Source organism: Cibotium barometz, chromosome 10 (genome assembly GCF_041138505.1).
Source record: "Cibotium barometz isolate CiBa-2024 chromosome 10, ASM4113850v1, whole genome shotgun sequence".
In the NCBI taxonomy this organism is placed as follows: Eukaryota; Viridiplantae; Streptophyta; class Polypodiopsida; order Cyatheales; family Cibotiaceae; genus Cibotium; species Cibotium barometz.
Window position 1 is genome coordinate 15297220 of NC_141055.1, and position 15012 is coordinate 15312231.

The 15012-nt window shown below is 43.6% G+C and overlaps 1 protein-coding gene across 2 annotated transcripts; it reads right to left on the reverse strand.

The window, feature by feature from the left end:
* Positions 1-13382: 13382 nt before the first annotated feature.
* On the reverse strand, positions 13383-14807 carry LOC147634591 (uncharacterized). 2 transcript variants are annotated; one of them, XM_086803373.1, is made up of 3 exons: positions 14723-14807; positions 14453-14514; positions 13383-13723 (listed from the first exon to the last, which is right to left on the reverse strand). In XM_086803373.1, exons 1-3 carry the CDS (start codon positions 14790-14792, stop codon positions 13556-13558), a joined length of 300 nt encoding a protein of 99 aa, XP_086659499.1. In that variant the 5' UTR covers positions 14793-14807; the 3' UTR covers positions 13383-13555. The 2 variants fall into 2 exon arrangements, with proteins under 2 accessions (XP_086659499.1, XP_086659498.1); XM_086803372.1 differs by having other exon boundaries at positions 14619-14777.
* Between the last annotated feature and the right edge of the window lie 205 nt (positions 14808-15012).

The window sequence follows — 15012 nt, forward strand, 5'->3', positions numbered from 1 at the left end:
GATTGAGGTCTGGGCTCCATGCCGGAGTGGGAGCACTACTGATCCAAAAGGCCACTGTCTTGCGCCAATTGATCAATTCTCCCGAAGTTGCACTAAAAACCTGGAGCGACTGCTTTGCCCGAAGAAGATTGGCCTCTTGGCCATGCAAAAATAATCCCATGTTGTCTGCAAACTCAGCATCAAGCAGGTCCTCCCCCCGGACTGGGAGCTGGAGTCCTCTCAAACCAACCTCCTCTGCCGCCATCAAATACATGCTCATAGCCTCCGCAAAGAAGAGAAAAAGAAAAGGGGCGAGGGGACACCCCTGACGAACTGATTTGGTCCTCCCCCCGGACTGGGAGCTGGAGTCCTCTCAAACCAACCTCCTCTGCCGCCGTCAAATACATGCTCATAGCCTCCGCAAAGAAGAGAAAAAGAAAAGGGGCGAGGGGACACCCCTGATGAACTGATCTGGTCAGCTCAAAACTCAGCCCCCGTCCTCCTGTAATCAACACCTAGCTACGAGCTGTGGAATACAGAGCCGCCACCCCTTTGATCCATCCTGGTTCAAAGCCCAGGCGAAGCATAGTGCCCTCTAAGAAACCCCAATCAACTCTATCGTATGCCTTCTCAAAATCAAGAAGCATCACGACCAAGTCCTCACCAAGAAATCTAGCTCAGGCCGTCGCCTCCCAGAAAGTAAAGATGTTGTCAAGGATACTGTGCTCCTTGACGAATCCTGTCTAGGTAGCGTGAATCAACTCCCCCAGGATCCTCAAACTCAAGGCCTTTGCTAAGACCTTGTAGACAGTATTGAGGATTGTAATAGGTCTCCAATGCTGAATATCATCTGATACTCCCTCCCCCTTGGGGATAAGAAAGATCAAGCCCTCTGAAAAGCTCTGTGGCATCACCCCAGTGTCCAAAACATACTGAGAGCCCCTGCGGAGGCCTGGCCCCAAAAGGTCCCAATAGCACATAAAAAAGGCCAGCATCAGTCCGTCCTCCCCTGGGCAACTATGTCACGGCAGGACCCTCAAGGCCTCGGCAAGCTCAATCTTTGAAAGAGGCGCACCAAGAACTGTACGCATACGATCTGTGACCCTCCTCTGCACATGGACCCACACAGTCTATCTGCAACAAGCATCCCGATCCTCAGTGGTGGCTGGCTCCGCTGAAAGCAGGTCCCTATAGAATCCAGTGGCAATGGCTCTGATCTCCGCGGGCTCAGTAGCTACCGATCCATCCGGCCTACCAAGCTGATGGACTGCTCGAGCATGGCGGGGTCCAGTAATCTCAAAAAACTCCCCAGTCACTCTATCACCAAGCTGCGTCACTGAGAGGCCTGACGATGATAGTAAAACTCATGTCTTTGCTCCTCTGCCTCTCTAACCTCCTGGCGTGCCTGGCTCACTTGGGACGCCACCCACTCACATGCAGGCTGCTCCTCCTGAAGGCACTGAAGCGAAGCAAGGCTGCATCTTAGCCAATGCTCCCGCTTGTGAATCTCTCCCAGCCGTGTCAAAGCTGCAGCGTGCAGAAAAGAGCTAAGCTCGATGAGTCCCTAGGCACACTAGCCTGCTGCATCCTGGTCAGAGCACTGACTATCATGCCAGATCCTCTCAATGTCCTCAGCAAGACTGGGATCTGTAAGTACTCTCTCTGGGATCCTCAACTGCAAGCTGTGGGCTCTCGTGTCCTCTCCTCCAATGTCAAGATAACTGGCGCATGATCTGAAAATGAGGTGCCAGCGAGAATGCCGACGTAGTCCCCTCGCTCCCCTAACCAATCGCCCACATAAAAGCGATCAATCCGTGATAGATTAGTCCCTCCCTGCCTGCGATCCGACCGAGAGAAACTAAGACTGTTCTGAGAGCGGGAGAAGGCCCCATGCTGCCATGCATCAGTGATCCTCAGTGACATGCAAAACCGGTCCCAAGCTGCAAGCTCCGTGCCGTGCACTGTAACATGACTGCCTCCCACCCTATCGGCGGCCGGGTCCTCAAGCATGTTGAAGTCTTCCCCGACACACCAATGTGCGGCCTCTGGCAATGCATCCGTAACTTGGGTCTAGAACTCTGCTCTAGCACTAGCATGGTTGGGCGCATAGACATTGAGCACGCCCAATAGCTCATCATGCATCCTCAGAATGACATACTGTGCTCTACCAGGCACAATAATCCCTCGATCCACAATGGCCTGCCACCATACGTCTGCAATGACCATGCATACTCCTCCCTGTCCACCCAAAGGACCAAACCCTGCAGGTGTCCCATCTACCAGGCATCACCAAACCATATCTCAAGATCCTGCTCTCACCCAAGTGGTGCTCCTGCATCATCAAAATATCAATGCTGCCACCAACCAGGCATCTCTAAAGCTCCTGCCTTAAGCAACCACGATAGCATATAAAATGTGCTCTGCCAAGGCCCTATACATTCCATGAGATGATCCTCATGGATGACTTGCTGAGGTGGATGCTGTCTCAGCCGTACGGCGGGCCTTTGCAAGCGGCTTGGATGAAGAGTAGTCCCCATTCGAGCGGCTGCAAATCTGCCCAACCCGGTGTACTGCAAGAATCACGAATCAGGCGCTAGTGGGGCTGTGGCCCAAGGTGACTGCCTCCTGCTCTGACAGAGCAACCTCATGTATACATACATATTGAGGGTCGCGTGCTACGTTTGCCACTATGTGAACGACCAAATGACGAATCCCTGAGGCGTCCACACTCCCGGGGTTCAAGAAAAAACGAGCCAACTCCCATAGTCGGCCTATCACATCTGTCACCTCCAGATCACTCACATGATGAGAAAACTCAACTGCCTGAGTCTTCAAGGTGCTAAGAGCAAGCTCTAGAGTCCACTCCCGATCACATGGGCTGCAAAGAGGGAACGAGAAGGTCACCGCTGAATCAAGTGCCTCCTCCCCGCGGGCCGGAGGTATCACTACATGAACTCGGATGGGTGCTGGCTCATGGGGGCCCTCTGCTCCAAAAAGCTGTGTGAAGGAGTAATCAAAAACCTCCGAGCGCTGTCTAATGCCAAGGCGACTCAGCCAATTCGGATAGATGATATCCGTGAAGCCCGAATTGGCATGGTAAGTCTCCTCTGTGGTGCTCGATCAAGATCGGTGCTCAAAGCCCTCCTGATTGCAGGTGAACGCCAGGGGGCTGCCAGGGCCTCCCGAGGAGCTGAGGCGGGTGCAGGGGAGGAGGAGGAGGGGGCGAGGGAGGTGGAGAAGGAGCCACTGCCAAAATAGGAGCGGGGACGAGAGGTGGCGGCGAAGGTGGAAGCGAGGTGGTAGGGGGGATGGGGGTGGGGGGGGTGAAGGAGGGGGTGCTGGCATCTCCTGGTCCTTAGTCCTCGTAGGAGTCTCCTCCTGGAGGGGAGCAAAGCTGTTCCTCACGAGAACCCAGTGATGCTGAGACTGTGGCTGCTGCAACGGTCTCTGGGCGTGCTGCTGTTGCTGTCTTCCTTGACGGCGCCCCTATCCAGGCTGCCACTCCGAGGTCTCTGTGGCCTGAGCAGGTGTCCAAGAGGCTGCCTGCCGAGCCATATCTGTGGGCGGGCCATCAGGGGCCTGCTGCTGCGGTGAAGGTCAGGGTCTCTTGCGAGGGCAGGCCTTGGCCATATGACTGACCTGCCTGCAAATAAAGCACTGGTTCGGGAGACCCGAGAACTCCACTCTCTGATCAATCCATCCCCCCCTATCCTAGGTAGCTGAATGACCTTCGGAAGGGAGGAGATGTCAGACACCAAAACTCTGACTGAAGGTAGCCCAGCTGCTCTGGCCACCACTGAAGCTGCTGTGGGGCCAGTCTCTAGCACCAAACCCACCAATGCTCCTAGCCTAGGAAGGAGCGAAAGGTACTCCCGACGGAGTCCAGGGAAACAAACTGTAACATGGAAAAGGCGCTCTCCCTGCTCGGTCTCGCTACTAGGTCAAAGCCATGCTGCCAAGGTCTGAAGAAAGCCCGAGCACCCCTGATGTCAAAGGGACTCATGGCTAGGACCTTGGCCATGCTTTGGGCTGTCTCGAACTCGATCTGGTAATGTCCACGGTGGCCCAGTAGCTGAACGTCCAAGATCTTGCCCACATCTGCAAGAAGGCGGGCCTGGAGAAGATCTGGATCTCCCCTCTGCTATACGACAGATGGTGGAATGTGCCTGAAGGCGTTCCACCTCTGCGGCAAGGCTTGCTTCCTCTTCCGGTGAAAGAGAAAGCCTGATGATGGGGGTGTCCTCAGTCTATCTGAGGTGGGGCAGGAGGAACCTCCATCAGAGTCTGAAGCTGTGTCGAAGGCGGAGCGGATACAGAGAACCTGCAAGAACCGAGCTGCACACAAAGGAGGGGGAGGCGAAAGGTAAAAAAAATAATAACCCCTAGAGGCGAAGAAAACCTGAAAGAAGGGGAGGGGGGAGAGGCGGCGAAAACAGAACCCTAGGGGGGGCGGGAGCAGCACGAAAAAAGAGGGGGAAACGGGGAAGTGAGAGCTGGTGAAGGGGGGGCGAGGCGCTGAAGAGGAGGAGGCTGGATGCTGTCGTGCCCTGGCACGTCTATGGTGTGAAACCATGCATGTGAGGCCATCAAATACAAATCCAGATGCATGAGTTAAGTGCCATGACGAGTCATTATATGATGCCATGTACATATGTTCATATTGTAAATGAGGTTCAATAAGATGAGCTGAGGCTGAGCCAGATCTAGGAGTTTTTGTACATGAGTGTGGTGTGAATTATGGAGTTTTATGCATATGGTGGACCTTGTAGTAGGGAACACCCGTCTTAACATGTATGGAAATGCAAAGGTTTGATGCCAGATGAGTTAAAAGAAATTCAGTGGGAGCCAGTGTTGCGAGAACTCATCCAAGTCCGTCGAGCCATCAAAAAGAGCTTCTCTCAGCTTGTTGGTCCAGAGCTGGCATGGGCAGATTTTGACTATATAAATGGGCAGTTGCAATGGTGCACAGTTCTTACTATTGCCCACAGAATCAACACTGTCATTTATTGTGATAGACTCTTGGTTTTGGCACATGCGAGGCAGCATATGGGAAGCCGCTACATAGAGGTCTTTAGGGACATCCATCTGACATGCAGTAGGGTGCATTGCGTATGGTTGGGCGAGGAAGTGCTAAAGGGACTGGGAGTGGAAGCATCATCAACACCGGAATACCTGGATTTGCTGGAACTATCGACATGGGATACACGGGCGTCATACGCATGAGAGGCATGCCCTACAGTTGCACCTCGACCGACATCACGGTTTTTTTTTCAAAGGCATGCAAATTGTGCATGATGGGATATTTCTTTGTACTTATGGAGATGGTCGGCGGGTGGCAGCTTACGTGTATAAAAAAGAATACCTTGGGGAAATTTCTGGAAGTTATGCAAGCTATAAACGAGCGCAGCTTTTTTAAAATGGAAGGCCGATTCTTAAGCTGAAAAAGGTGGTGGAAGGCCGCATCTCTTGAGGGAAAAAGAGGAGAAATAACCAGAGGGTGAGGCGGCAAAAATCAGTGTGCAGAAATCATAACCAGAGAGGAAAAAGACCAGAGCTTTCTATTTCTTGAGGACGGCGACTGTTCATGATGTCCTGGATTTCAAATTGAAGAGGAAATGAAGAGCAATTAGAGGATACGATTTTCAAAAAACTTCATACTACATGTAAAACTCTGAATCTGGCGCCTACAGCAAGGTGGCGAATAAAAGAAAAAAGCGAAAATCAAAAATTCGTTTCTTTTTCTTTTAAAAAGATAAGTGAATGTTTTTTTTTACACTTACAAATTTCAAAATCCTAAGGTTTCCCTCAAAAGGCTTTCGAAATAATGTCTTGTGTAAGCTTTTTTTTTTTAATTACTTTGGAGAATCTTGGAGTTTGGATTTCAAATTCTACTCAGCTGGAATTTGGAATGCAAGATATGGAACTTTCAAAAATCACATGATTATGTGGTACATATGCTATGTTATTTTGTTTGTGAGATGTTAGAATATTAAGGCAGGTTTTCAGGTGATAAAGAGCATCTTGAAATGATGGTTTTGATGGCACTGGATGTAAAGAATGTAAATGGCCACATGTATGTTGGAAAAAAATTGAAGGTTATGTTATGCCTACATGTGATTGGTTCAAAGGATTTGGAGAAAGGAGTCAGTGAATAAAGGGATAAGCACTTGGTACGCAATTTTGTGCAATCATCAGGATGAATTCAAGGATGTATTGAGGTGAATCGACACATGTATATGTCATTGAAAATGGAGATGTCCAATAATCCTTGGGAAATTTTGTGTGTGAGTTTCCTTGTTAGACTTGGTACCTACTCTCTCAGCTAGAAGTCTCGTACTTTCCTTGCTATACCGCACATGTCACGACAACGCGAAGGCGAAGAGCAGGGGAGGGGGGCGCTTCAGCGCAAGAAAAACAGGCGGAGGGGGGCGGCGCAAACCCAAGGGCAGGCAGAGGGCGGAAGGCGCGAGGGCGGGCAGGGTGAGGGGTGTGCAGACAGAAGCGCAAACAGGGGGGAGAGCGGGAGCTTCAGTTGGCGAGCGTATGCTTGTGCAACTGCAGGTTCGGTTTAACCCTGATGGTTGTTATGTTGAAGACTTTAAAGACAACTGCAGGTTCAGTTTAACCCTGATGGTTGTTATGTTGAAGACTTTAAAGACAAGTGTGCAGGTTGGTTGCAAAAGGCAACAGAGTGGGCAGAATGTTTATGTTGAATGTAGACATGCCTGAAATGAGTGCTGCGATGTTTGCAAACGGTTCAAGAATTGTTGCAGACACAGACATATGGCATAAAAGAATTGGACATGTGAATGTGCAGAGAATGAAGTCTATGCAAACAAAAGGAATTGTGACAGGGCTGCCAAAATTTAAAGTGGAAGGTATGCAGAGAATATGTGAAGCATGCCAATTTGGAAAACAAACAAAGCATGTATTTCCACGTAACAGATATGTGAGCAGAAATGCACTAGATGTTGTGCATTTAGATGTATGGGGGGGTCCTACGAAGACCATGTCTATGGGAGGCTGTAAGTATTATGTGACATTCATTGATGATTACACAAGGAAAGTGTGGGTATATTTCATGAAGGAGAAGAGTGAGGTGTTCACTCACTTCCAAAATTTCAGAGTTTTGGTTGAAAAACAAACAGGGAAATATGTAAAGTGCCTAAGGTCGAATGGAGGGGGAGAGTACTTCTCCAATGAGTTCTCTGAATTTTTGAAGAAGAATGGTATTCGGAGACAGTTTACAAGCAAATACACTCCACAACAAAATGGAGTTGCTGAGCGAAAAAACAGGCACATTGTTGAGATTGCGCGAGCATTGATGGAAGAGAAAAATATGCCGCACAGCTATTGGTCTGAGGTTGTTTCTACAGAAGTATACATCATGAAGAGGACTACAACTGCAGCCATACATGATGTAACTCCAGAGGAGAGGTTTACTAGTAGAAAACCTAATTTGTCTCATCTGAAAGTCTTTGGATGCATTGCATATGTGCATGTGCCAGATGAGCTCAGAACTAAGCTGGATCTGAAAGCTGAAAAATGTGTATTTATTGGATATTCCCTTGAGCAAAAGGGATACATGTGTTATAACCCTGCTACACGTGAGTTGCGGGTAAGCAAGGATGTTGTCTTTGATGAGATGAGCAGCTGGTATGCTGCTGAAAAAGAAGCTGTTGGAGCTGATGTGAGTGGAAGTGTGGTTGCACAGAATGCAGGTCCGCAATCACAGTCTTTGAGTGGACCAGGAGAGTCCTCATCTAGTGGGTCTGTTGATAGACCATGGAGTGGTAGACTGCGTCATAATACCAGTCTTGCAAATGTGATTAGTACATCACATAAAGAAAAAGAGAAAGTGGTTGAGCCCCTTGGTATGCCTGACATTTCTGCAGGGCATTCTCATGTTGATGGAGAGTCTAGTGGCTCAGATATGAGCCTTGATGAGGAGCTTGGGATCCCAGCTATGAGAACACCTGGTGTAAAGAAGGCTATGGAAGCCATGAATGAAAAGCTGCGAAGATCTGGGAGAGTGAAAAATCCTGTGCAGAGATCTACCTATGATGGTTATGTGGCACATCACTATGCATATATGGCAAAGGTTTTGCAGGTTGTTGAGCCCACTTGCATTGATGAGGTTGTTGGAAATGTGTTGGGAGAAAGCTATGGATGAGGAGATGGATGCACTATATGGAAATTAAACTTGGGACTTAGTGCAATTGCCTGAAGTCAAGAAAGCCATTAAATGCAAGTGGGTGTACAAAGTTAAACATAACATTGATGGAAGCATAAACAGGTACAAGGCTAGATTGGTAGCCAAAGGATATGCATAGACATATGGCATTGATTATGAGGAAACTTTCAATCCAGTTGCCAAGATGGCAACAGTGAGAGTTGTAATAGCAGTGGCTGCGTCAAAGCAAAGGTCTTTACATCAGATGGATGTAAAGAATGCATTCTTGCATGGAAATTTGCAAGAAGAGGTGTATATGTTGCAGCCACCTAGTTATGAGGATGTGAGTCACCCCGAGCATGTTTGCAGGTTGAAGAAAGCCTTGTATGGCTTAAAAGAAGCACCAAGAGCATGGTCTGACAAGACCTCTGAATATCTTGTCACTATTGGCTTTCATGTAGCTAATGCAGATTTCTCGCTGTATGTGAGACATGGTGATAGAGGGGTTGTGCTTGTTGTCATCTATGTAGATGACTTGATGATTACGGGGGACCATGATGCAGAGATCTTTGATGTAAAGATCTTGCTTAGACAGAAGTTTGAGATGAAGGATCTGGGGGAACTCAGATATTTCTTGGGCATTGAGGTGATTAGGTCACCACATGGTATTGGATTACTGTAGAGACAGTATGGCTTGGACATGTTGTCCAAGTATGGTATGACAGACTGTAAGCCTATTTCCGTGCCATTGGATTAGAATGGCAAGTTGAGTGCAGATTCAAGAGAGATCTTGGAGGATCCTACTATGTATAGGTGCATAGTAGGAAGCTTGATCTACATGACGATCACCAAACCAGATTTGAGCTATGCTATTGGGTTGGTGAGTCAGTTTATGCAGCGGAAACCGCATTTGGATGTAGTAAGACGCATACTGAGGTATGTGAGGTCTACTTTGCATTGTGGACTATTCTATGAGACATGTGTACATGGGTACACAGATGCTGATTGGGCTGGTAGTATCTCAGATAGAAGATCTGCCAGTGGCTTCATGTTTTCTTTGGGGAGTGCTGCTATGACTTGGAGCAGCACGGTTGCTCTATCCACTACAGAGGCCGAGTACAGAGGAGCTGCTATGGCAGCATGTGAGGTAGCTTGGTTGAGAAAGCTACTTGCACATTTGGGTCTATCAGTGGATAGACAAGTTGTCATTTTTTGTGACAACATTAGCAGTATACAGTTGGCCAGGAACCCAGTCTTTCATGCTCGCACGAAGCATATAGAGGTCCACTACCATTTCGTCAGAGAGAAGGTCTTGGCAGGAGACCTTGACCTTGTTTATGTCAGCACAGAGGATCAGGTAGCTGACATCTTCACCAAAGCATTGGGTGCAGAGAAGCTGCGTAGATTCAAGGCTTCGCTTGGTGTACATGAGATGGAGTTGAGCTCGAGGGGGAGTGTTGAGATATCGAGCTCGTTTAGTGAGGCGGTGGACACTGATGACCCGCCTGGGAGATAGGCCCTACACTTACACCACTGGCATGGTTGGTGAGATCATGGGTGATATGCGGCCAGTGGGATGACAGGCTGTGTGACAGCCATTCTAGAGACTGGCATAGTTATAGTGCCAGCTCATTTAGTTGGGTTCACACTATAGAGAACCCGTGTATGTATTGGTTGAGTACCTTTCATATTGTGTGTACTCTTATCTTGTATATGGTGTGTTGAGTGTTGAGTAGAGAAGAAGAAGATTTTCAGCCTCTCACCTTGTGTGTTCTCTATTAGGGTTTTGTGAGTGTATGTGTGCTTGCAAGAGCTCAAGCTCTCTTCCCCCCTGCATCTTTTCAATCGCTCATAAATATGTAAGCGTAGCACATGGATTCAATAGAATGGGTTTTTAAAAACCTTTTTTAACACATTTTTTTACATAGGGAAGGGTACCATTTAAAGGGGTTATTTATAGATTGAATAGAAAAAGGGTTTGTTTTATTTATGAAAATTTTACAATTAAGGGGTTTTTAAATTAGGCCTTGAATGCTGCATGTGATATATAGAGTTTACATATAGTGAACCACCCGAGACATTTCATAAGAATATTCCCTTTTCAAACTCAAAAAATGAGCGTGCGATAGGAGTTTTGTGAATCAACTCCAAATTTTTTGTTGTCATATTTAGAATCCGCTCTTCAAGAGCTCTCCATTTATATATAGCATGATGGGGCTTTATCATGGGAAAGAAGTGATACCCAAAAGGTAGGCTTTGAAACCCCCAAAAATTGGGGGTTTCAAAACCATTTTTAGGGGTTTCAAAACCTACCTTTTGGGTATCACTCCTTTCCCATGGTAGAGCCCCATCATGCTATATATCAATAGAGAGCTCATGAAGAGTAGATCCTGAATATGTTGTCTTCGACAAATTTGGAGTTGATTTGTAAAATTTTTACTGCACACCCACTTTTGAGAGAATATTCTCATGCTAATTTCGTAGAGGGCCCTTTAGAGACCCCAACTTTCCCCTAATAGAGAGAGGGAGACAGAGAAAGAAAGGGGTTGATTTTGAATAAATATCATAAATATTTATTCAAAAATTTAAACTAGAGTCATGAAACAAGTGTAAAAATTACACAATAGTGGAAGCACAATTAACACAATAGTGCAAGCACAATTAACACAATACAAAGCATTGAATTGCATAAATAAGTAGAGGATAAAAAATATTACTACTTGAAATTTTAATTACAAACCATGCCATCCACCCACTCATGTGCTCTAAGTAAAAGGAGATTTGATTGTGATGACTTTGGATGGGGGATGCCTTGCTCACAAGAGTGCTTGAACAAAATGAATTCGATAAACTAAGGTTACTAAAACTATTCTATAAGACATAGGTCGACCAACCCAAGACTTGGTCCAAAAAATGACCAATCGACCATATCATCCAATTAAGACCATATTAACACACCTTCCACAGCTATCTAAGACCACCTAAACCCTCAAACAGGACCCACAAGCCAAGAACAATGTATCCTCAGGCTGCTATCCACAGCACTCATTAATGCAATCCCATAGATTGCACAAGGCTGCATTCTACTTGAGTGCCAAGTCTCTATGTAAGCTATCTCCTAACCATGTGGCCACATTTGGCCACCATGAATTTTCCAAACTAGGAACTCTTGGGTGGACCACAACAACTACCCCTCATAAAGAATAATAGATTACATCCATCACCCACAAGACATAACATGAGGGCGGAGCGTTGAGAAAATGCTTTCCCAACAATAAGATCCAAATTGATGCTGTTATCATACATATTTTTCTTAGATGCAAAAAAAGTTCATATTTTTAAAACTAGCTTTGCAAAAATAAGTTATTTTTTCAAGAAGATGATTAAATGATGAGTGTTTGTTTAATGACCTTGCAAAACCATCTTTTTTAGCCCTTCTTATGGTTTTTTTGGGACTTGCAAATCACCCACTCACCATGTTATTGTTGTCACATTTGTAAAAATTCTTAAGGTTCCCATAAGATTACATTATAATTGATTTTTTTAAAAGAACGTTAAAGTTTTTTCTCATTTATAAATTTTGGCTTTCTCTTGATGTTATTCTTTCTCATTTATAAAGAACATTAAAGTTTTTTCTTATTTATAAAGTTTGGCATCTTTTCTAATGTCATTGTCTCTCCTCACATGTCCTCATTTGTAAATGTTTTTCTCATTTGTAATGTTTGGAATCTTTGATGTCACTCTCTCTCCTATTTTATCATTTTCTCTTGTAAATAAAACCTTGAGTTACAAACACTTTTTGGCACCTAACGCTCTCATATTTTGTCACTCTCTCTCCTTTATTATAATTTGCTCTTGTAAATAAGCCCTAACTTACAAAGACTACTTGGCCTAACTCTCTCATCTTTTATGAGACACATATACAAAAATTATCACCATTCAAAGCCATAAAACAAGGAAGACTTTGGAAAATGACATAAAGGGTCATACATAATGCATGTTTGTATATACACATATATAATGAAGGTAAGTATGCATGCATATTTACCTTTATAAAGGGTCCTACATAATCCATGTTTGTATATACACATATGTTATAAAGGTGAGTATGCATGCATGTGTACATGTATTACGTATGTATATGTATATGTATGTATACTTATCAACATACATGTGTACATAATTACCTACTTACTTAAAAGTTCATGGCATAAGTTGGTGTGATGGTATATATGAGCATTGCATAGTTGAAATGAAGGCATAATCCAGTGTTGTCATTCCTTCCTATAGAAATAAAATATGCTTTTTTGGCTTCAAGAAATCAAAGTAAAGGGGTTGGAAGAGAAGCTACATTAACACTCTATCAAATTTTTTAATAAAGCTAATATTGTAATTATATATATTTAAACATAAACAAGTCAAAAAGAATACACATGTTCACTTTAATATATGTTTTTGTGAAAGATTGTAGGCTTGATTTTAAATAGAGTAAGATGCGTTCATGAGAATATATGCACACAAACTTTAATGATAAATGGAGGCGTATATCCTACATTCCTAAAATGGGATCAACCACCGTAAATCAAGTCTTTAAAGAGAGAAAGTGTAAGGTGTTAATGAGAATCTGTGCACATAGTCTTTAGTGATAAGTGGAGGATTTCAAGTTAGGGTTATATCCTACATTCTAAAATGGGATCAACTCTAAATCAAGTTACTTTATATCCATGCATAATGATAATTCTTAGTGTATTTATTGCGCACCACAAATTTATGGTGCATGGATTGTGCACCATAAATTTTACTTTCTTTAAAAGTCTTTGAAAGTTAATTTTTAATCTTTCATGAGTCTTGACCAAATTATGGCACAAATGAAAAAAGGTTTTATTTAGGAAATCCTCATAATAATTAAACTTTAAATATACATGCTTAGCAAAGGGAATAGGTACTTTCAACCTAAATGATATATCATGCAAACTTGTGTGCATGTATGACAAAAGAATAGAGTACTCATTATTAAATGGAACATACTAAAAAGAATAGAATCTTACTCATTATAAAATGGAGCATACTATAAGGGTGGAATATAGACTAAATATAGATTAGAACATCTAAATGGTTAGTTTTTCTTCAAATTTTTTAGCTTTCAAATGAAAACTACATTGCCAGAAAATTTAAACAAATAGTCTAGCTAATTGATTTCAAGTTACTAACTATTTCTTTATACAAAAAATAGTATAACACGATCATATTTCAATGTAAGGATACCCCTTACAATGATTAAATATTTATGCTAGTTCATAGTCTCAAACTTAATAAGTTTCAAACCTAGATAAAGGTGATATGCTTTACTAATGTCCTTATACATTTATATAACTTGTCCTAAGAAGAACAAGTTTATTATGCTCAATGTTGCTTTGGGTCTTGCTTTGTGCCTTGCTCTTGTGGATCCATGGGAGGATGTGTAACTGGTTTAGGATAATCAAGGTGAGCCATAAGCTCTCTTAGGTTGCCTATTTCATCACCATTGTCCTCCTCCTCCTCCAATATATTTATAGTGTTTGATGTTCCTGCCTATACAACATGTAATGAAACACAAGTTGAAGTTTCAAGTTAGGTTAGTATCACGTAAGAAATAAAATGTACATTTGATGTTCCTGCCTATACAACATGTAATGAAACACAAGTTGAAGTTTCAAGTTAGGTTAGTATCACGTAAGAAATAAAATGTACATTTAGTAGGCTTGTTAGAAATAAAATGTACATTTAGTAGGCTTGTTAGAAACTACAAAATCTCAAGGTATTCCTTTGGGGAAAGCTTTCTCATATGGTACAAACATCATCTATTTCATGCAAGCCATGTATAAAGTATAGCTATGTGGTCACAAAGTAAATAATGTGCTTGAGATGAAAAGCCAATTATACTCCTAAGAGAGTTTTTGAGATCATGTTATTGTTTAGAAACCTAGTGATCAAGAGCTGTGTTCTTACTAAATGAACTTGTTAAAGTAGGTACAAGATAATGCATTCACAAAATTTTAAAGGACAGTTCTTGTTGTTGCCAATTAGCTCCTTGATTTTGGTTTCCTTTACATTTGCTCACATGGAGGGCCACTATATGTAGAGTGTCCAACGGTATGCAAAATTAGCAAGGCACACATGTTAGAGGTGAAAAGCTGATTGTGTGAGATTGTATTATAGGCTAAAGGAAGGTTAAGACATTGACTGGGTTAAGCCATTGATCAGTGGTGTAGAGATCATAGAGGTAAAAGGCTTGCAAGCACGTGGTAAAAGCGAACGTACCATAGCTTTGGGAGCATCAGCTTCGTGAGGAACGGGCAAGTTGATCCCCTCATCCCGAGGTTCTGCACAGAGCATGAAGTACCTAAGCAATGTAAATGCCAAATGGAAACCCACGCTTGGCTTGCATTAAAGAAAATCTTAACGAGCTTACTATCAGAAAACGAACCTTTTGTCATGGGCGCAGCATGAGCAAGCACGCATACTACAAAAACAAGGACTACAAACAACGCAAATGGTTTTTCCACAAACCCCATTGTAACGATGTCTTACCACACTTGCTTATGGCTCTAAGGTGGCTTTTAGCTTTAAACCCTTGTATGAGTTCCCCACATGAAGGCATATAATCATTCCACCCTTGTTCCTTTAAAAAAACAAGGTATAAAGTAGTCCTATGCTTAATGTTTCCTCAACACCTGGAATAAAAATGCATTTTCTTTTAAGCACTCAAAGAGTACAATTATGGTCTAAGATTTTGTACTCAAGTCTCCCAAAGTGGGATTGGACAGCACTAGCATGCTTTCTTCTTTTGATTTTTTATAGTCTTGACATTATTACTTTTC